Source organism: Octopus sinensis, linkage group LG5 (genome assembly GCF_006345805.1).
Source record: "Octopus sinensis linkage group LG5, ASM634580v1, whole genome shotgun sequence".
In the NCBI taxonomy this organism is placed as follows: Eukaryota; Metazoa; Mollusca; class Cephalopoda; order Octopoda; family Octopodidae; genus Octopus; species Octopus sinensis.
In genome coordinates this window covers 123,049,986-123,072,600 of record NC_043001.1, presented here as the reverse complement: position 1 = coordinate 123,072,600, position 22,615 = coordinate 123,049,986, and the positions used below count along the sequence as shown (strand labels likewise).

Here is a 22,615-nt window from a genome sequence, read left to right as displayed (position 1 = left end):
TACGGAAACGTAAACAAACCAACACCTACTGCCAAGTGGTGCTTGGGGACAAATAAAAGCACAAAAACACTCACAAAACACGCACACACACACACACACACACACACACACACACACACACACACAACACACACACACACACACATACACATACATGACGAGCTTCCTTCAATTCCCGGTCTGGAGCTATGGTAGAAGACACTTGCTCAAGTTGTCCTGCAATGGTACTGAACTCAGGGCCATATGGTAGGTAAGCAAATTTCTTACCACACAGCTACGTCTGCGCTTATTCCCATCCAATGTTTGGAAGCTACACTAGTTTATCGGTAAGCACCATGCCCGGAATCATTTTCTCACAGCCAGCTTCTAAATTTCATTTTTTGTCACTCACTGTATTTTTTTTATTTTTAATAATGTAAAAGGAAAACAAGGAATAAAAATAGAAGTGACTATCATATCCAATATGCCATAATCTACCTTTTCTGAATTCGCTAAAATACAAGGTTGTGAAAATAAAATATTGGCGTTAGAGTTAAGGTCACAAATTTATCATAAAAACGAGAAAGGGGGAAGATTTTGAAATTACACAAATTAGAAACATGAATAAAGTACCTATTACTGTTGATGTCCCTACATAAAACCTAACGGCACCAAAACTATAAAAGCCAAAACAACTGGACAATGCAGAAGCTATTATACCATCAGTCTAGCGTCTACAACTGCTTGTATAAAATTTCCTTATCCTCATGAAAAATAATTTTTTTCAAAAGAAAAAAATTATTATTATTATTATTATTATTGTTAATGTTCATCATAAAGGTTGGATGGATGAAGAAAGGCTGAAAATTTAGGTGGAGAAAATGTAGGGAAGACGTCCATGTATATAACTTACAAGTTATATATCAGAGCTCTTACCGTCATTTCAGTGCAAATGCTTCTTAATTATGAAATCAAAGTTGCTGTGATTCTTAGTGGAACAACATTTGCAATCTTTAGATGAAGTCTTCAAAAAAACGTTTCAAATATTTCGTGCATCAATTGTTTAAAAAGTTCGTAAGTGCAATAATTGGCAGGATTTGAACATAGAATGCAAAGAGCAGAAATAAATAAATAGGTTTCAAATGTGGGCATAAGACCAGCAATTTAAGGGGAGAGGATAAGCCGATTACATCGATTCCAACGTTCATCTGATACTTATTTTATCGACCCCGAAAGGATGAAAAGCAAAGTCGACCTCGGTGGTATTTGAACGCATAACGTAAAGACGGACGAAATGCTGCTAAGCATTTCCCCCGGTGTGTTGACGATTCTGCCAGCTCACTGCCTTAGAGCTCAAAGAAATATTGCAGCACATTTTATCCATCGAAAACCACGTATCTACCAACTTGTACATCCCTTCTACCCATCCCTTCTCAAAACAAAAATAATCTAGATGTCTTGCAAACAACTTGCACATGCAAGTGCTACCAGTCAAAAGCTCCGTATACCGGAAGCCAGCAAGTGTATGGGGTCATCAGGAGAGAATGCGCGCCGTTTCGGGGCCTACCTCTCGACGGCATCAATGCGCACCGACCCCACTCACTGATATGAGGCTCCGCTTGCTAGATCAGCTGGTTATGAAGTTAAACTCAATATCCTTCTAGCCATCGCTCATCTTCTCTTTTTAACCAAATCCAGTGGCTAGCCTTCTCCACTGTAGATTGGATATCAGTCATGGTGGTATTGACTTTACGATGAGTTAGACCTAGCGATAATTATTATGTTCACATCTTTATATATAAAAGTGAGGTTGTGTGCTGTCTGTCTCCTACGATTTAGATTCCTAACTACTCCCACATTTTGCGGTGCAGTTTAACCAAAAGCGGGTATCTTATAGTCGTGATTCATATTGAGCCCTTCTGGGTATTAGCGCGCGTCTACGATGAGTCTACGATTTAAAAAAAAATTACCATCAATTTTTCCCATTTTAATGCATTTTTGGCATATATAAGGGAAGTAACTCTCTAAAAGTTTATTAAATCTCAGAACGTAAAAAGTTACAGTAACACCCCACCCCACCCCCCTTTGTGGTTAGCCATATTGAGATGGCTATTATACTTTACATCTCTAAAAATGCTTATATAGTTATTTCCCTTACAAACCCGAGCAACGCCCGGCGATACTGCTAGTCTTTAATAAATTATCTATGTTTGTAATGTAAGATATCTTGAATGATTAATTCAACTAATTAATAGCGAGGAATATTAAATCATTATTTACGAACCTTCACAAAGTCTTAATTCTGTTAGTGAAATATTAATGTTCATCCTTGAATTAAAACCTGCTCGTTGCAATCCGAGCTATAGAATTTTAACTTTAATACTTCAGTTTACAAGTTTTCAATTTGTTGCTTTTATGCCAAGAGTAACCTCCCTTATATTTATTAATGACAGCCATCTAATATTTACTGTACGAGTTAGGTATCACGCAATCGAAGTTTTGCCCATAAATGTTGTTGTACCACATTTCAAACATTTGATGAATATTTAATTGAAACATAAGAGATCTTAAAACTATAGCTAACAAGTAATTTTTTTTATAATAAATTAGTACACAAAATTTTCTGAGAAGAAATACTTTAAAACAAAATATTGGAATTGTGTCCCTTTACAACCTAGAGTTATTGCCCTTCCTGAAACGTCTATATGTGTTAAACTGTCGTATGTCCAAATTTGGCCAAATGCGTTTCTTTCAATATTTATTTATTTGGTCAAACTACCGTATCTCCAGCTACTTCGGATGCCAAGATATCGAAATTTATCAAAGTGTAGTTCAACGGTTTGGCTATGGAATAGTGAAAATATTTTTCTGTTTTCTGAAAAAAAAGCAGCATTTTGGACTTACAACACTTTTGCATTATAGCAACGAATCTTTTATCTTTTATCTGTTTCAGTCAATTGACTGCAGCTATGCTGAGGCACCGCCTTGAGAAGTTTTAATTGAACAAATCGATCCCTAGGACTTGGTGGAGGCGGGGGCTAGTACTTATCCTATCGGTCTATTTTGCCGAACCGCTAGATAAATTGGAACGTGAACTAACAAATCTAGGATCTAGTTAGTTTTATTCGCAAAATAAGCTCCCCTTTAATTTTGATCAGATTGCTTTTAATTTTAGTGTATCGATGCAACTCTGAATTTTTATTATGATCAACCATTACTTTATCTAGTAGATTAAAGAATCTGGCGTTATTTGGAATTAATGTTGGGAAATTTGGGTAATTTTAGCCACTCAACACACATTAGCAGCTTGTTACCATGACAACCGCACGCTGTGTTGTGTTTCACTTCACCCGTGTGTGCCGCACGTTGTTCTATGTTGATTCTTCACACCACGAGATTCTTTTCACCCGCGTGTTTTCTTTTAATGTTTCTTTGTGTTAAGTATATTACATATTTTTCTGTGCTTCTATGTGTTAGTATTTTTCTGTGATTTTTTCTGTGTGTTAGTATTTTTTACAAATTTTTCATTTCATATATTTTGGGGACAAATTCTTTTTTCATCAGTGTTATTTTTATTGTAGTTTACAAATCCAAGCATGAAAACGTTACTCAGTTTTGGAGTTTTAGAGACAGACTCCCCCTTTTCACACACACACATGCACTTATATATTAATGATGTGCACAAATACATGACAGATATACATAATACGGAAATACACATAAAGTAAACACATGCCGACAAATATATTAATATAACAATTTTTTTTAAATAATACAAACATACAAACATGTAGGCGCAGGAGTGGCTGTGTGGTAAGTAGCTTGCTAACCAACCACATGGTTCCGGGTTCAGTCCCACTGCGTGGCATCTTGGGCAAGTGTCTACTGCTATAGCCCCAGGCCGACCAATGCCTTGTGAGTGGATTTGGTCGACGGAAACTGAAAGAAGCCTGTCGTATATATGTATATATATATATATATATATGTGTGTGTGTGTGTGTGCGTGTATGTTTGTGTGTCTGTTTTTGTCCCCCTAGCATTGCTTGACAACCGATGCTGGTGTGTTTATGTCCCCGTTACTTAGCAGTTCGGCAAAAAGAGACCGATAGAAAAAGTACTGGGCTTACAAAGAATAAGTCCCGGAGTCGATTTGCTCGACTAAAGGTGGTGCTCCAGCATGGCCGCAGTCAAATGACTGAAACAAGTAAAAGAGAAAAAAGAGTATACCATCAAAGAAGGGACAAAAGAAACAGTATGATGATTTTATTAGGTATTTCTGCTTATTTAGAAACCAACACTGAAGAGGTCATTTCACAGACGCTAAACTATAAATTTCAAGGGGTACAACCTTAAAGTTGACACCGCTCCGCTAAACGCAGGAAATTTGTCTCGCTATTGGCTAAAAATACACAGGTAACTTTTTCCTCCAATTTTTGTCTCCACAGCATCATACCTTCATGACAATATAATAATGGAAAACTACACTATTTTAGCCGATTTTCAGATTTTTTACTTCCTTTTTAAAAAATGCATATTTTGTAAATCAGTTTAACTAAATCCCAAATCTACTCACAAGGCTTTGGTCGGCCCGAGGCTCTAGTAGAAGACACTTGCTCAATGTGCCAAGCAGTGGGACTGAACTCGGAACCATGTAGTTGAGAAGCAAGCTTCTTACCACACAGCCATGTATATTTATCTTTTACTTCTTTCAGCCATTAGACAGCGGCTATGCTGGAGCACCGCCTTGATGAACTGTTTCTAGTTGAATTAATTGACCCCAGTACTTATTTTTTGAAAGTCGATACTTATTCTATCGATCTCTTTGCCGAATCACTTAGTTACGGGGATATAAACGCACCAACAACGGTTGTTGGGTGATGGTGGGGGACAAACACAGACACAAAGGCACACACACACACACACACACACGGTGGGCGTCTTTCAGTTTCCATCTACCAAATCCACACACAAGGCTTTGGTCGGCCCAAGACTATAACAGAAGACGCTTGTCCAAGGTGTCACGCAGTGGGACTGAACCCAGAACCATGTGGTTGGGAAGCAGGCTTCTTACCATACAGCCCGCCTGCACATTTCTTAGTAGAAATTTACAAACGTTAAGGTAACGAGCTCGTAGAATCATTAGCGGTATTTCTACTGTTTTGGGGGGTTTTTTTTACGTTCTGAGTTCAAATACTTTCGTCCTTTCAAAGTCAATAAAATAAATACCAGTTGAGCAGGGGTTCAATGTAATAGGCTTACACCATTACCCTAATACTATTGACCGTGTTCAAAAATTTGAACCTTAAATTTACAAATATTTACCGAGAATTCGCAGAATTGGTAGAGTGTCATGCAAAATGCTTTGCAACATGTAATTACAGCTATTTACTATCTGAATTCAAGTCCCTGGGTCAACTTTGCCTTTCATCTTTTCGGCGTCGATAAAATGAAATATCTGTCAAGTATTGAATTAATAAAATTGACTCTCAAAACTGCTGATCTTGGCCTAAGTTAGAAGCCGTTATGATGGCATTGCTCGTGTCAGATTTAGTTTCATCTCAAGATGCCACGCAGTGGGACTGAACCCAGAACCATGTGGTTGGTTAGCAAGCTACTTACCATACAGCCACTCCTTAGAACCAAATAATGATTTCTAGCACTAAAGATTATTAATTCTAACATACACACAAGGTCAGTGATTTTTAGGGTTGGAGGTTAATTGATTATATCGATCTCGATACAAGACTGATACTATCATTTATCGAATACCAGAAAGAGGGAAAATAGTGTCCTTCGGTAGGATTTAAAGTCAAATGTAAAAAAATTACTGAGAGGCTTTATCCAACGTTCAAATGAGTCTACAAAACTCGTTCCATTCTGACAATAATAAACATTTCTACTACGTCTTTATATTTAAGTCTTTCTATTTTTTCAAGTTCTTTTATGTAAATTGTCCTTTCAAATGAGACATTTACTTGTCCGAAAATTGAAGACGATATCTGGCCTGTACAGTTTTATATCTAAGAGATGAGGAATTATGTACATTATTTACATTATTTACATTTGACGGGTATTTGTCCTCCTCTAGACCAGTTCACAAGAGAAGTAGTCCTCAAAATCAAATCTCACTCTTTATACTTGGAGGTCTAATCGCAGTGGCTCAGTGGGCCAAAAAATGGATGCGATGATCAATAACACGTATGTTTCAATTGGAGAGGCCTTCTTCAAAGTGAATTACTTTACAAAGCTGGTGAGCTCCACCTATTCCGGAGTTGCCTGAAGGGTTTCAATGGGAGTACCGAGCCGCCAGAAGGACTTCGCTAACCTTTGACTTTCGCAAAGACACTCATAAGACAGTGAAGGTTCGCACCCGGTGTTTCTTCCATAACATGCTTGCCTTTCAAAATGTTACGAAAATGTACCAGGGCAGTGTAATTAAATAAAGCAACTGCACGACCTGTAGATACTTTTTCATGATGATATTTTTCTACAAATTCAAACATACTGCCACTTTGCCAACATTGCCTTTATGTCACTCGTAGTGATAGCATTCTCCGCTACACTGTCCTCCTCCGGGGAACCATCTCTTCCACCGCATCCGAATGCTGCTGCTCTTGAAGCTGCAGGAGTTCATCTGTTGTCAGCTTCTCTGAGTCTTCCTCGACGAGATCGTTAATGTCCCCACCGTCAACATCAGTGCTCATGGACTTGCCAAGAGACACCGCCTTCTCGACTACTGGTGTCACAGACTCAAACTCATCGAAGTCTCTTTCGGATACGCGGTCAGGTCACAGTTATCTCCATACAGAATTCAGGGTTCTCCTCGTTACACCCTGCAAGGCCATATCGATTTTTCAGGCAGTTAATGTTGTAGTGTTCCTTCCAAAACTCACGAATGGTTAGATTTGTATTTTCGGTGACTTCAAAGCACCAACGAAACAGGGGTTTGGCGTACAATTTCTTAAAATTAGACATCATCTGTTGGTCCATGGGCTGCAAGACAGGGGTGGTGTTGCGTGAAAGGTACAGAACTTTTATGAATTTCAATTCGTCCAGGATATCCTTTTCGAAGTTAGTGGGTGAACAGGAGCAATATCGAGGAAGAGGGGGACCTTGAAAGGAAGACCTTGAAAGGAAGACCGTTCTCCAGAAGATTCTTTTTCACTGCTGGTCTGAAAATAACTCGTGACTAAGACTCTAATGTTTGCCTCCACATGACCTGCAGTTTCTCCTTCGGGGTTTTGTGCGTTTTGAACGCTCGTGGGTTTTGGGAATGGTAGATAAGGAGCTGCTTAATCTTCAAGTCTCCACTCGCATTGGCACAAAGGGCGAGAGTTGGCCTATCTTTCATAGGCTTGTGGCCTGGCATTTTCCTCTCCTCTGCAGTTATATAGGTTCTCCTGGACAATTGTTTTTCAAAAAATGCCAGTTTCATCACAGTTGGATACCTGTTGTGCGATGTATTCCTCGGCTGCCTTCGTGTCAGACAGAACTCGACGCTCCATCATACCTGAAGATGCTGTGAACACCAGTCCTCTTCTTGAAATAGTCAAACCAACCGTAACTGGCCTTAAATGCGTCAGCTGATGTCTCCTCCGTCGATGTTCTGCTTCAGGAGATCCCCATACAGCACTCGAGTTATATCCCAGATGATTGTCTCCATAATCGTATCTGCTGCGAGCTGCTTCTCGCTAATCCACAGGAAAAGCAATTTTTCAATCTTTCTTGGACAGATGTGCGTTGCTTCGAGAGCCTGGAGACACTTTTTGCTGTTGTAACGGCCTTGATCTCATCCTTTCTCTTTAGGATGGTGCAGATTGTCGACGTGCTTCGGTCGTATTGACGTGCTATGTCCACTATACGCACTCCTCTCTCATGTTTTTATCACTGATTTCCTTCTTTAATTCTATCGTAATCAGCTTTTTCTTCTTAAGACTCATGCCTCACACAACTAATTATTGTAAAATAATAACAAAAGACATACAAAACTAAAACAAAACACACTGAGAAAAACACAACAGGGATGCTGCCACAACGAGATAAACACATGGACTGAGCGAGCAGAGGCAGATATATATATATATATATATATATATATAGTTAATCCAAACAAGTAAGCACAAAAAAACACAACAACGCGAGGACGTGGAACAAATATAGTATTATTGGACGGTCAGGAAAGAAGGAGGGTTTAACGTTTCGAGCGGAGCTCTTCGTCGGAAACATAGGAGAAGGAAAGATCCAGAGAAGGGAAGACGGAGGAAAAAAAATCGCCAACGGTACACACGTGGTAGGCGTGGCTATATGACAAGAAGTTAGCTTCCCAACCACATGGTTCCAAGTTCAGTACCACTACATAGCACCTTGGGCAAGTGTCTTCTACTATAGTAGTAGTAGTAGTAGAAGTAGTAAAGTCATCGATTCGCTTTGCTGTTTTTTTTATTCTATGCATTTGCTTTCTATTGTTTTTTTTTCTTTTTTCTTTCTTTCTTTCATGCATTGTGTATATAATCTCTTCCTTCCGTGCATTGTGTATATACTTATATAAAGTATTCGTCCCATTTTTAACACAGGTTTTTGTTAGGTGGAGAATAGGCTGCTATTTCTAAGCTCTAATCATCGATTAGTAGTAGTAGTAGTAGTAGTAGTAGTAGCAGCAGCAACAGCAGTAGTCGTTGTTGATGTTGGTGTTGCAGTTGCTGCTGCTGTTGTTACTGTCATCTCCAGATCAGCCCCATAAACGGAGCCATTTGACCGTTGACCATCACCCTATTTCTATATCTGCAACTATTGTGTCTGCTTCCTTCCCGTTTTAAGACGGTAGTGCGAGATTTGAGGGAGATTTAGATGCGGTATCTAGAAGGTAGGCGAGCTGGCAGAAGCGTTAGCACACCGGGCGAAATGCTTTGCAGTATTTCGTCTGCCGTTACGTTGTGAGTTCAAATTCCGCCGAGGTCGACTTTGCCTGTCATCCTTTCGGGGTCGATAAATTAAGCACCAGTTACGCACTGGGGTCGATGTAATCGACTTAATACCTATGTCTGTCTCGTTTGTCCCCTCTATGTTTAGCCCCTTGTGGGTTATAAAGAAATAGGTATCTAGCAAGTCGAGCGACCTGCGAACAAGCTCCTTAATTGGCCCCACGAAAGTAAGTGGAAGGAAGACGGTGCTGATTGTAATGATGGTGATAGCAGGGAGGTGGGTAGCAGCTGTGGAAGCAGCAGCAGCAGAGACAGCAGCAGCAGCGGCAGTAGCAGCAGTAGTACTAGTAGTAGTAGTAGTAGTAGCCATGGTGATGGTAATGAATGCAAATGATGAAGATTGTTGATTGTAATTGAAATGGTGGACTTAGTAGTAATAGTGGCGGTAGTCATCGCTGCCATCGACGTGATAATGACGATGATGACACTAATGATGATGACGATGATGATGATGATGATGACAGAGATGATAGTATATTTTTTAAAAGTTGTTAATGCTACTGGTAGTGTTGATGGCTTAGTGTTCTACCTGTAGAGTTCTTGAAAGATGATGTAATCGGTGACGCAATTTCCAAAGGGGAGATTATCGACATTTTAATAACCTTACTTTGAGTTTATCTTTCTTTCGTAATTTTTTCTTTCGTGTTTTTTTTCTGTATAGATATGTGTGTATGTGTGTGCGTGTGTGTGTGTGTGTGTGTATGTGTGTGTGTGCACGTGTGTGTGTGTGTGTGTGTGTGGAGACGCCCAGTGGTTAGGGCAGCGGGCTCGCGGTTGTAGGATCACGGTTTCGATTCCCAAACCGGGCGTTGTGAGTGTTTATTGAGCGAAAACACCTAGAGCTCCACGAGGCTCATCAGGCAGGGGGTGGTGGTGAACGCTGCTGTACTCTTTCCTCGCAACTTTTTCTCATTCTTTCTTGTACCTGTATTTCAAAGGGCCAACCTTGTCACACTCTGTGTCACGCTTAATCTCCCCGAGAACTACGTTAAGAGTACACGTGTCTGTGGAGTGCTCAGCCACTTGCCCGTTAATTTGACGAGCAGGCTGTTCCGTTGATCTGATCAACTGGAACCCTCGTCGTCGTAACCGACGGAGTGCCACAATATATATGACTGAGCGCCCTCGCGTCGTTTCGTTTCTTTTCTGTTCTCCAAGTAAGTTTTTATATATAATTATGACGCGAAACACTGTAACCTTTTGCTTGACCTTCCCTTCCTTCCTGTCTGTCTTCCTCTGTGCCTGTCTCTCTCCTTCTTATTTTTCACCCTTTCTGGTTTCCTTTCCTCTCTATCTCTCTCTCTCACTCCTCCTCATCTCTCACACGTCTAGGCTAATAAAAGGCCCTCAATGTTTGTTTCCTTGTCCTATTTTTATTCTTTACTTGTACTGTATTTTTTTGTATTTGTATTTTTATTTTGTATTTGTTTTTTATTTGTATTGTTTTTACGTCCTATTTTTGTCACATTTTTTCTTTCCTTGTCTTTACCCCTCTGCAAAGGAATTTTATTTAATTCTTTCGCAGGAAGGGCTAGTTCGACGAGTCGTGTTCTGTCCTTACCTTCGAAACACGCATGGAGTCGAACTAGGGACAGTTGATGAAGGGGAATTTTCCTTGTATTGTTTGTCTTGTACTCTGTTTTTTCGTTGTTAAAAAAAGTCCGTTTCCATGTTTGTTTTTACGTATTCGTTTCTCATTGAGTTCTACGTCTATTTGTGGTGTCCTGTACTCACATATATATATTTATATATGCATGTATATATACATGTAGATGTAGGTACGTACATATATGTATGTATGTATGCATATATTTTATTTATTAATTTATATATATATTTATATATATTATATATATATATGTGTGTGTGTGTGTGTGTGTGTGTGTGTGTGTGTGTGTGTGTGTGTGTGTGGTGTGTGTGTGTGTGTGTGTGTGTGTCTATATACACACGCACACACATACATACATATATATATATATATATATATTATATATATATATATTTAGTCAATCCAAACAAGGTTAGGTGCTTTCGCTCGTAAACACACATGCCCCCGTCTGGGATTCGAACCCACGAGTCCGCTGCTCTATTCACTAGGCCATGTGCTTCCTTTATTATATATATATATTATATATATATATATATATATATATCTTAAATAAAATCCGTTCTGTGTGTGTGTAGCTTCTAGGATCTCGGGCATCCTCCATACGAAAGCGCTCAAATTTGATATGTAGATACCGGCGGTATCAGGGCGTGTATAAGTCTTGAAAAAATTATAAAAATCGATACCAGGTGAAAATGCTATCGATAAAGCCGTGGGAAATCGTTTTTCTTTGGAATAGAACAAAAAGTCTATCTTTATTTCTTCTTTTGCTGGTGTCTCAAATTTATGTTAAATCAGTTTTTTGGAAAAAATAATCAAAAATTTTTGAAGAACCTTTTTGGGGAAAAATGTCAGAAATTTTTCAAGAAAGTTTTGGAGAAAAATTTTCAAAAATTTCTCAAGAAAATTTTTCCCAAAATCTTTGGGGGAAAATTCTCAAAATATTTTTCAAAAATTTTTGGGTAAAATTTTCAAAACTTTTTGGGGAAAAGTTTCAAAAATTTTGGGGATAAATTTTCAAAAACTTTGGGGGAAAATTCTCAAAAAATTTTTTTTTAATTTTTGGGTAAAATTTTCAAAAATTTTTAGGGAGAAAGTTTTAAAAATTTTGGGGAAAAATTTTCGAAAATTTTTGAAGAAAATTTTTGGGGAAAAAGTTTCAAAAAGTTTGGGGAACAATTTTCAAAAACTTTGGGGGAAGATTCTCAAAAAATTAAAAAAAAATTTTTGGGTAAAATATTCAAAAATTTTTGGGGAAAAAGTTTCAAAAATTTTGGGGGAAAATTTTTGGGGAAAATTTTCGAAAAATCACAATGCCAGCGGTGGTAAAGTCGCAAAGTATGGAAGGCCAGTGTTGCCAAAATATTAAAGTATGGAAGTCCAGCGGTGCCAAAATCATAAAGTATGGAAGGCCAGTGGTGCCAAAATCACAAAGTATGGAAGACCAGCGGTGAAAATTTTTCCGAAAATTTTCGAAGATTTTTGGGGAAAATTTTCAAATATCTTTGGGTAAAATTCTCAAAAGGTTTTTCAAAAATTTTTGAGACTTTGGGGGAAAGTTCCAAAAAAATTTTTCAAATATTTTTGTGTAAAATTTTTGGGGAAAAAGTTTCAAAAATTTTGGGGAAAAAGTTTCAAAAATTTTGGGGTAAAATTTTTCAAAAATTTCTGAATAAAATTTTTTGGAAAAATTATTTTCAAAATCTTTGGGGGAAAGGTTTCAAAGAATTTTTCAAAAATTTTTGGGTAAAATTTTCAAAAATTTTTGGGGAAAAAAGTTTCAAAAATTTTGGGGAAAAATTTTCAAAAACTTTGGGGGAAAATTTTTTTTTTTAACTTTTGGGTAAAAATTTCAAAAATTTTGGGGGAAAAAGTTTCAAAAATTTCTGAATAAAATTTTCAAAAACTTTGGGGAAAAATTTTCAAAAACTTTGAGGGAAAATTCTCCAAAAATTTTTTTAATTTTTGGGCAAAATTTTCAAAAATTTTTGGCGGAAAAGTTTCAAAAATTTGGGGGGAAAATTTTCAAAAATTTTTGAAGAAAAGTTTGGGGGAAAATTTTCAAGAATCTTTGGCAAAATGTTTCAAAATTGGGGGAAAAGTTTTGGGGAAAATTTTCAAAAATTTTTCAAAAATTTTGGGGAAAATTTTCAAAAATTTTGGGGAAAATTTTCAAAAATTTTTGGGGAAAACTTTCAAAAAATTTTTCAAAAATTTTGGGGAAAAAGTTTCAAGAATTTTGGGGACAAATTTTCAAAAACTTTGGGGGAAAATTTTCAAATATTTTTGAGGAAAATTTTCAAAAATTTTTACGTAAAATTTTTGGTGAAAATTTTAGGTGAATGTTTTCGAAAAATTTTTGCTAAAATTTTCTAAAGATTTTCGGTGAAAATTTTCGAAAAATTTTTGGGTAAAATTTTCAGTGAAAATTTTCGAAAAATTTTTGTGTAAAATTTTCGGAAAATTTTTAGTGAAAATTTCCGTGAAAATTTTCGGCTCCATATGCATAAACGTCGACATCGTCATAGTTGTTAAGTGTTAAGCGGAATCTGGTGTATCGTGGATGGTGAGGCCTCTTGACTATAGCAGTAAACCAGAATTTTGGATAAATTTTGGTGAAAATTTTCGATAAATTTCTCGGTGAAAATTTTCGAAAAATTTTTGGATAAAATTTTCGGTGAAAATTTTCGTATAACCATATAACGAATATGCTCCATATACATAAACGTCGACATCGTCATAGTTGTTAAGTGTAAAGCAGAATCTGGTGTATCGTGGATGGTGAGGCCTCTTAAAATTTTCGAAAGATTATTGGTGAAAATTTTCGAAAAATTTTTGTGCAAAATATTCGATCAAAATTTTCGAAACACCATATAACGAATATGCTCCGAATGCCGAGCTCTATAAACGTTGACATCGTCATAGTTTTTAAGTGTAAAGCAGAATCTGGTGTATCGTTGATGGTGAGGCATCTTGACTGTAGTAGTAAACCAGAATTCACTCTATATATACACAAAAAGCAGCAGCCACCTAAATATCTATTTTTAGCCATAACTTACATCTATTTTTAGCTCGGGGAAAATTTTAAAAAAGTTTTTGAAGAAAATTTTTGGGGAAAATTTTCAAAAATCTTTGGCAAAAAGTTTCAAAATTGGGGGAAAATTTTCTAAAAATTTTTGAAGAAAAGTTTTGGGTAAAATTTTCAAAAATTTTTGGGTAAAATTCTCAAAATGTTTTTCAAAAATTTTTGAAACTTTGGGGGAAAATTTTCAAAAATTTTTCAAATATTTTCGTGTAAAATTTTTGGGGAAAAAGTTTCAAAAATTTTGGGGAAAAATTTTCAAAAACTTTGGGGGAAAATACCCAAAAAATTTTAATAAAATTTTTAGGTAAAATTTTCAAAAATTTTGGGGAAGAAGTTTCAAAAATTTGGGGGATAAATTTTAAAAAACTATGGGGGAAAATTTTCAAAAATTTTTGAAGAAAAGTTTGGGGGAAAATTTTCAAGAATCTTTGGCAAAATGTTTCAAAATTTGGGGGAAAAGTTTTGGGGAAAATTTTCAAAAACTTTTTCAAAAATTTTTGGGGAAAATTTTCAAAAATTTTGGGGAAAATTTTCAAAAATTTTTGGGGAAAACTTTCAAAAAATTTTTCAAAAATTTTTGGGGAAAAAGTTTCAAGAATTTTGGGGACAAATTTTCAAAACTTTGGGGGAAAATTTTCAAATATTTTTGAGGAAAATTTTCAAAATTTTTACGTAAAATTTTTGGTGAAAATTTTAGGTGAATGTTTTCGAAAAATTTTTGCTAAAATTTTCTAAAGATTTTCGGTGAAAATTTTCGAAAAATTTTTGGGTAAAATTTTCAGTGAAAATTTTCGAAAAATTTTTGTGTAAAATTTTCGGAAAATTTTTAGTGAAAATTTCCGTGAAAATTTTCGGCTCCATATGCATAAACGTCGACATCGTCATAGTTGTTAAGTGTTAAGCGGAATCTGGTGTATCGTGGATGGTGAGGCCTCTTGACTATAGCAGTAAACCAGAATTTTGGATAAATTTTTGGTGAAAATTTTCGATAAATTTCTCGGTGAAAATTTTCGAAAAATTTTTGGATAAAATTTTCGGTGAAAATTTTCGTATAACCATATAACGAATATGCTCCATATACATAAACGTCGACATCGTCATAGTTGTTAAGTGTAAAGCAGAATCTGGTGTATCGTGGATGGTGAGGCCTCTTAAAATTTTCGAAAGATTATTGGTGAAAATTTTCGAAAAATTTTTGTGCAAAATATTCGATCAAAATTTTCGAAACACCATATAACGAATATGCTCCGAATGCCGAGCTCTATAAACGTTGACATCGTCATAGTTTTTAAGTGTAAAGCAGAATCTGGTGTATCGTTGATGGTGAGGCATCTTGACTGTAGTAGTAAACCAGAATTCACTCTATATATACACAAAAAGCAGCAGCCACCTAAATATCTATTTTTAGCCATAACTTACATCTATTTTTAGCTCGGGGAAAATTTTAAAAAAGTTTTTGAAGAAAATTTTGGGGGAAAATTTTCAAAAATCTTTGGCAAAAAGTTTCAAAATTTGGGGGAAAATTTTCTAAAATTTTTGAAGAAAAGTTTTGGGTAAAATTTTCAAAAATTTTTGGGTAAAATTCTCAAAATGTTTTTCAAAAATTTTTGAAACTTTGGGGGAAAATTTCCAAAAAATTTTTCAAATATTTTCGTGTAAAATTTTTGGGGAAAAAGTTTCAAAAATTTTGGGGAAAAATTTTCAAAAACTTTGGGGGAAAATACCCAAAAAATTTTAATAAAATTTTTAGGTAAAATTTTCAAAAATTTTGGGGAAGAAGTTTCAAAAATTTGGGGGATAAATTTTAAAAAACTTTGGGGGAAAATTTTCTAAAAATTTTTGAAGAAAAGTTTTGGGTAAAATTTTCAAAAATTTTTGGGTAAAATTCTCAAAATGTTTTTCAAAAATTTTTGAAACTTTGGGGGAAAATTTCCAAAAAATTTTTCAAATATTTTCGTGTAAAATTTTTGGGGAAAAAGTTTCAAAAATTTTGGGGAAAAATTTTCAAAAACTTTGGGGGAAAATACCCAAAAAATTTTAATAAAATTTTTAGGTAAAATTTTCAAAAATTTTGGGGAAGAAGTTTCAAAAATTTGGGGGATAAATTTTAAAAAACTATGGGGGAAAATTTTCAAAAATTTTTGAAGAAAATTTTTGGGGAAAATTTTCAAAAATCTTTGGCAAAAAGTTTCAAAATTTGGGGGAAAATTTTCAAAAATTTTTGAATAAAATATTTTTGTGTAAAATTTTTGGGGAAAAATTTCAAACATTTTGGGGAAAAAGTTTCAAAATTTGGGGTAAAAGTTTCAAAAATTTCTAAAAATTTTTGGGAAAAATTATTTTCAAAAACTTTGGGAGAAAAGTTTCAAAACATTTTTCAAAAATTTTTAGGTAAAATTTTCAGAAATTTTTGGTGAAAAATTTTCAAAAATTTTGGGGAAAAATTTTCAAAAACTTTGGGGAAAAATTTTCAAATATTTTTTAAAAAAATTTTTGGGTAAACTTTTCAAAAATTTTGGGTGAAAAAGTTTCAAAAATTTTGAGCAAAAATTTTCAAAAACTTTGGGGGAAAATTTTCAAATATTCTAAAAAAAAATTTGGGGTAAAATTTTCAAAGAATTTTGGGGCAAAAGTTTCAAAAATTTTGGAGAGAAATTTTTAAAAAATTGTTAAAAAATCTTTGGGGAAAATTTTCAATAATTTTTTGGAAAAAGTTTCAAAAAGCTTTGGGGAAAATTTTGAAAATTTTTTTGGGTAAAATTTTCAAAGTTGTTTGAAAATTTTCCCCCAAAGTTTTTGAAAATTTTTCGCAAAATTTTTTAAAACTTTTTCCCAAAAATTTTCTTAAAATCTTTCGAAAATTTTTGAAAATTTTCTCCACAATTTACCCCCAATACTTTTGAAAATTTTCCTCCAAATTTTTGAGAATTTTAGCCAAAAATTTTTGAAGAAAAGTTTTTGAAAAATGTTTTGAGAATTTTCCTTAAAAATTTTTGAAAATCTACCCCCAGGACTTATTTTTTGTAAGCCTGAACTTATTCTATCGCTCTCTTTTGCAGAACCGCTAGGTTACGGGGGCGTAAACACATCAGCAATGGTTGTCAAGCGATGTTGGGGGGTGGGGCAACCACAGACACACAAACATACACACACAGATACATACATGCATACATATATATATATATATATAGAGAGAGAGAGAGAGAGAGAGATACGACGGGCTTCTTTCGGTCTCCGTCTACCAAATCCACTCACAAAGCTTTGGTCGACTCGAGGCTATAGTAAAAGACACTTGCGCAAGGTGCCACGCAGTGGGAATGAACCTGGAACCATGTGGTTCGTATGCAAGCTACTTACCACCCAGCCACTCCTACGCCTATTAATAGCAATTTCTTACGCAAATTCATGCAATTTCTCTGGGATATACAATTTGAAGGACGATGTAGACGTACTCTAGCATTAAGCTGGTATTTATTTTATCTATCAAGAAGAATGAAAAATAAAGTGGGGCCCTAGAACAGAATAATTTTTTGGAAAAAGTTTCAAAAAGCTTTGGGGAAAATTTTTGAAAATTTTTTTGGGTAAAATTTTCAAAGTTGTTTGAAAATTTTCCCCCAAAGTTTTTGAAATTTTTCGCAAAATTTTTTAAACTTTTTCCCAAAAATTTTCTTAAATCTTTCGAAAATTTTTGAAAATTTTCTCCACAATTTACCCCCAATACTTTTGAAAATTTCCTCCAAATTTTTGAGAATTTTAGCCAAAAATTTTTGAAGAAAAGTTTTTGAAAAATGTTTTGAGAATTTTCCTTAAAAATTTTTGAAAATCTACCCCCAGGACTTATTTTTTGTAAGCCTGAACTTATTCTATCGCTCTCTTTTGCAGAACCGCTAGGTTACGGGGGCGTAACACATCAGCAATGGTTGTCAAGCGATGTTGGGGGGTGGGGCAACCACAGACACACAAACATACACACACAGATACATACATGCATACATATATATATATATATATATAGAGAGAGAGAGAGAGAGAGAGAGAGAGATACGACGGGCTTCTTTCGGTCTCCGTCTACCAAATCCACTCACAAAGCTTTGGTCGACTCGAGGCTATAGTAAAAGACACTTGCGCAAGGTGCCACGCAGTGGGAATGAACCTGGAACCATGTGGTTCGTATGCAAGCTACTTACCACCCAGCCACTCCTACGCCTATTAATAGCAATTTCTTACGCAAATTCATGCAATTTCTCTGGGATATACAATTTGAAGGACGATGTAGACGTACTCTAGCATTAAGCTGGTATTTATTTTATCTATCAAGAAGAATGAAAAATAAAGTGGGGCCCTAGAACAGAAATAAAAATTAGAGTGATACGAAACGAAAATGTTATAAGGTACTTTACCGATTATTCACTTAAAACAGCTTTCATCAATATTGGTTTCAAATTTTGGCAGAAGGGTGGCAGTTTCGCGGTTCTTATTTTATTGATCCCTGGGAAGATGAAAGGCAAAAGCGACCGCGGTGGGATTTGAACTCAAAACGTAAAGATGGACGAAATTCCACAACATTTTGTCCGGCGTGCTAACGATTCTGCCAGCTCGCTGCCTTTTATTAGTATAAGTATTAACAACCCTTTCTACTATATGCACAAGGCCTGGATTGTCAAAAATTTCTGAGGAAAATTTTCAAAAAATTATTCAAAAATTTTCCTAAAAAATTTTTGAAAATATTCTTGTGGAAAATGTCGCAAAAATTTTTTGAGTAAAACTTTTGGGGAAATTTTTCAAATATTTTTTGGGGAAAATTTTCAAAAATTTTTAAGGAAAATTCTCAAAAATTTTGATGAAAATTTTTTAAGAACCTTTTCAGAAAATTTCCAAAAACTCTTCAAAAATTTTGATGGAAATTTTCAAAAAACTTTCCAAAAATTTTGATGAAAATTTTCAAAAAATTTTCAAACACTGTCCCCGGAGATAGGCGGAGATATATTGCGTCTAGTACCACATTATCTAATACTTCTTTTTTTTTTACAATGTTTGGGTGTGATTCAAAGAAGATTTAACTGCTATTTTAGTGGTGATTCTTTGTTGTAGCACTGTAGCTAGTGTATAAAGCATTGCTACTCTGAACCAGTATCATAAAAGTAGTAAATTACGAAATTTACCCCTGAAGTCATAAGGTGGTGCTCCAGCATGGCCACAGACAGATAACTGAAACAAGTAACAGAGTAATATTAGTATTAAGGCGGCAAGCTGACAGAATGCTTAGCAGCATTTCGTCCGTCTGAGTTCAAATTCCGTCTAGATCGACTTTACCTTTCATCCTTTTGGAGTCGATAAAATAAGTACCAGTTGAGAACTGGCCTCGATGTAATCAACTTACAAATCCTCGGAAATTGCTGGCCTTGTGCGAAAATTTGAAACCATTATTGTTTTTCACTATTATTAAGTCAGATGAATCAATCGTCACAATAGCAACTAAAATATCTTGCTACATCTAGTTACCTCCCTTTCAATTTTGGCTTATATTCTGCTAAGTATGACTGGCTGTCATATTTTAAGGGTTCTTTGGAGAGTGGATAGCCCCTAGATCAACGCTTAGCCGACCTATGATCAAAGATACTCCAACCATGACCACCCTTCTTTTGCTATTTGACAATGGACACAGAATTATATCTCACAAATAAATTTTTAAATATATTATTTAGATGATATATGATCTGGTGGAGATTTACTCTTTTACTTCTTTCAGTCATTTGACTGTGGCCATGCTGGAGCACCGCCTTTAGTTGAGTAAATTGCCCCCAGGACTTATTCTTTGTCAGCCTAGTACTTATTCTATCGGTTTCTTTTGCCGAACCACTAAGTTACGGGGGACATAAACACACCAGCATCAGTTGTCAAGCGATGTTGGGGGCACAAACACAGACACACAAACATATACACACATACATACATATATATACGACGGCCATCTTTCAGCTTCCATCTACCAAATCCATTCACAATGCATTGGTCGACTCGAGGCTATAGTAGAAGACATTTGCCCAAGGTGCCACGCAGTGAGACTGAACCCGGAACCCTGTGGTTGGGAAGCAAGCTACTTACCACACAGCCACTCCTGCGCTGAACATGTTGATGCTCTCTACTTGTCGATCACATAGAAACCAGTTTAATAATTCTTTCTACTATAGGCATATCCACCCCAGTACTCAACTGGTACTTATCGACACCGAAAGGATTTTTTAAAAACCCAGTAGACCTCGGCGGTATTTGAACTTGTAATGCGGTGACAGACGAAATGCCGTTAAGTATTCTGATGGGCGTACTAACAACTCTACTAGCTCGCCGCCTTCATCATCATCATGATGATGATGGTGGTGAGGAGGAAGAGGAGCTGGTTTCGAATTTAGGCATGAGACAAACAAATTCGGGGACAATAACTTTATCCGGAGTGCTCACCAGGTACCTATTTTATCGATCCCGAAAGGATGAAATCAAAGTCGACCTTTGGCAGATTCTAAGCATTATATAGATCCCTAGGAGGATGAAAGGCAAAGGCGACGGCCGTTGAATTTGAACTCAAAACATAAAGATGGACGAATTGCCACAACATTTTGTCCGACGTGCTAACGATTCTGCCAGCGCGCCGCCTTTATTAATATTAGTATTAATAATCTTTTCTACTTATAGGCACAATTCTAAGCATTTTGTCCGGTGGGCTAACGATTTCGCCAGCGAGCCGCATTATACCTATTTCTATTTCTTTACTACCCACAAGGGGCTAAACACAGAAGGGACAAAGAAGGACAAACGGATTAAGTCGATTATATCGACCCCAGTGCGTAACTGGTACTTGATTTATCGACCCCGAAAGGCAAAGTCGACCTCGGTGGAATTTGAACTCAGAACGTCGCGGAAGACGAAATACTGCTAAGCATTTCGTCCGGTGGGCTAACAATTCCGCCAGCGCGCCGCCTTATACCAGTCTAACAATGAGGTGGACTTAATCCACAGTACTTTTCCCCAAAATGAGTAGCCTGGCACCACTATTAGCAATCTTAGGGGTGTTGGGCTTGTACAACTATTAGGGCATCGAACAAAATCAAATTTTTAGGTTCTGTAGTCAAACCCCAAGATTTTTTTAAAAACGCCCGTAAAGTATGTCTCCCCAGTTATAATTATTAACGAAAAGCAATGGATTTTATTTGTTTGATTTTTTTCCTTTTTAGGACAGCATGTTCTGTAATAAATAAATAAATAAATGAATAAAATTAATTAATTAATAACACTGGTAGTTACAGCAATATTAGCAGATGTCACACAGTTACCCAGTTAACTATTGCTAAAAAAAAAAGTTTCAGTCGGTTACCTCCCTTGAATAAACCTTGCCCAGTAAAGTTGAGAAAATCCGCTGATTTTTGTTTTAAGTTATCACCTTTCTTTTTGTTTCTTATGTTCATAATGTCGAACTGAATATTTAGGTACGTAACTTTCCCACAGTATTTACTTTGTTGTAGAAGCAAAGATCAACAGAATAGCCTTGTATTATCAGGTTTTCCTTCAGAAACTATGAAATCAATTGAGGGTTACCTCCCTTGAAATTTAGTGAATTATCTCCTTACTGTTAGTAAACGAAGAAAGAAATTAAAAATAGAAATTTATTTTATTGTTTTAAACTATAAAAAAAGTCTTTTTAATTAATTGTCATTATTTTTTCTTCTTCCTATGATGGTTAGCTTCTAACGACCATTCTTCTTGAAGCTTACGAAGCACTTTTGGTGTCAACAAACCTTTCTTCAATAGATATGCAGTGAGTTTACCTTGGCCTGGCTCTAACTTCCCAACACTCTGGAGGTTTTTGGCATTTACATAAGAGTCTGTGAGCGTTTTCTTGTTACTAGTGATACTTTTATTGTATTCACCATAATCCTCCAACAATTCTGGAGAGAAATCCTCCAAATCTCCCTCGTTCGTTTCAGCGAGAGAAGACTTCAAAGATCTTTTCAGCCGACTTCGCATATCAAAGTCTTCATCGTCGTCAATAACATTGACTCCAGTTGTGTGTTGCTTGCTAGACTTGAGCAAACTGGTGATGTTAAAAACGCCGACTTGAATGATAGAGTCGAGTTCGTGTTGCATGTAGCGCACTTGTTCAATATCTGGAAACATATCTGGGAAGCGGTAACTGCAAAATGAAAGATAAACAAACATAACAAAGATATATATAGATAAACAAAATACATCAACATGGTGTGTGTGTGTGTGTATGTATAAAAAAAATACAACATGGGACAAGAACGCAAAACATTCAATTAGACGAAACAAAAAACACGGATGGGTCATTTGAAGCCTTTAATCTTCAGTCAAGAACTGGATCATCCTCGCAATTTTGGCTGATTAATCTTGAGATTGCTCCAATCTGGCCAGCCCCAAGGAAAAACTAAGCTAAGGGCATTAGATTGCTCAGAAAAAGAATCAAATGTGTACGAAACAAGGACAGAAAAACGGACGATGTTACACAACAGGCGTCTTTCGACCAGAGACGGATTGATCTCAGCTGGCATATATCATCATCATCATCATCATCATTTAGCGTCCGTTTTCCATGCTAGCATGGGTTGGACGGTTCAACTGGGGTCTGGGGAGCCCGAAGGCTGCACCAGGCCAGTCAGATATGGCAATGTTTCTACAGCTGGATGCCCTTCCTAACGCCAACCACTCCGAGAGTGTAGTGGGTGATTTTATGTGCCACCGACACAGGTGCCAGACGAGGCTGGCGAACGGCCACGCTCGGATGGTGTTTTTATGTGCCACCGACACAGGTGCCAGACGAGGCTGGCAGACGGCCACGCTCGGATGGTGTTTTTATGTGCCACCGACACAGGTGCCAGATGAGGCTGGCGGACGGCCACGATCGGATGGTGTTTGTTACGTCCCCAAAGCACGGAGGCCAGTCTATGCGGT

The 22,615-nt window shown here is 36.2% G+C and overlaps 1 protein-coding gene across 1 annotated transcript in view; it reads right to left on the bottom strand.

The window, feature by feature from the left end:
• Positions 1-21,295: 21,295 nt before the first annotated feature.
• Positions 21,296-22,615, bottom strand: part of LOC115212260 (ATP-dependent RNA helicase SUPV3L1, mitochondrial) — a 32,207-nt gene continuing 30,887 nt past the window's right edge. The window contains exon 15 of the mRNA XM_036503148.1: positions 21,296-21,862. Within this exon, the coding sequence (XP_036359041.1) occupies positions 21,359-21,862 (504 nt within the window). The 3' untranslated portion in view covers positions 21,296-21,358. The remainder of the gene's footprint in view (positions 21,863-22,615) is intronic.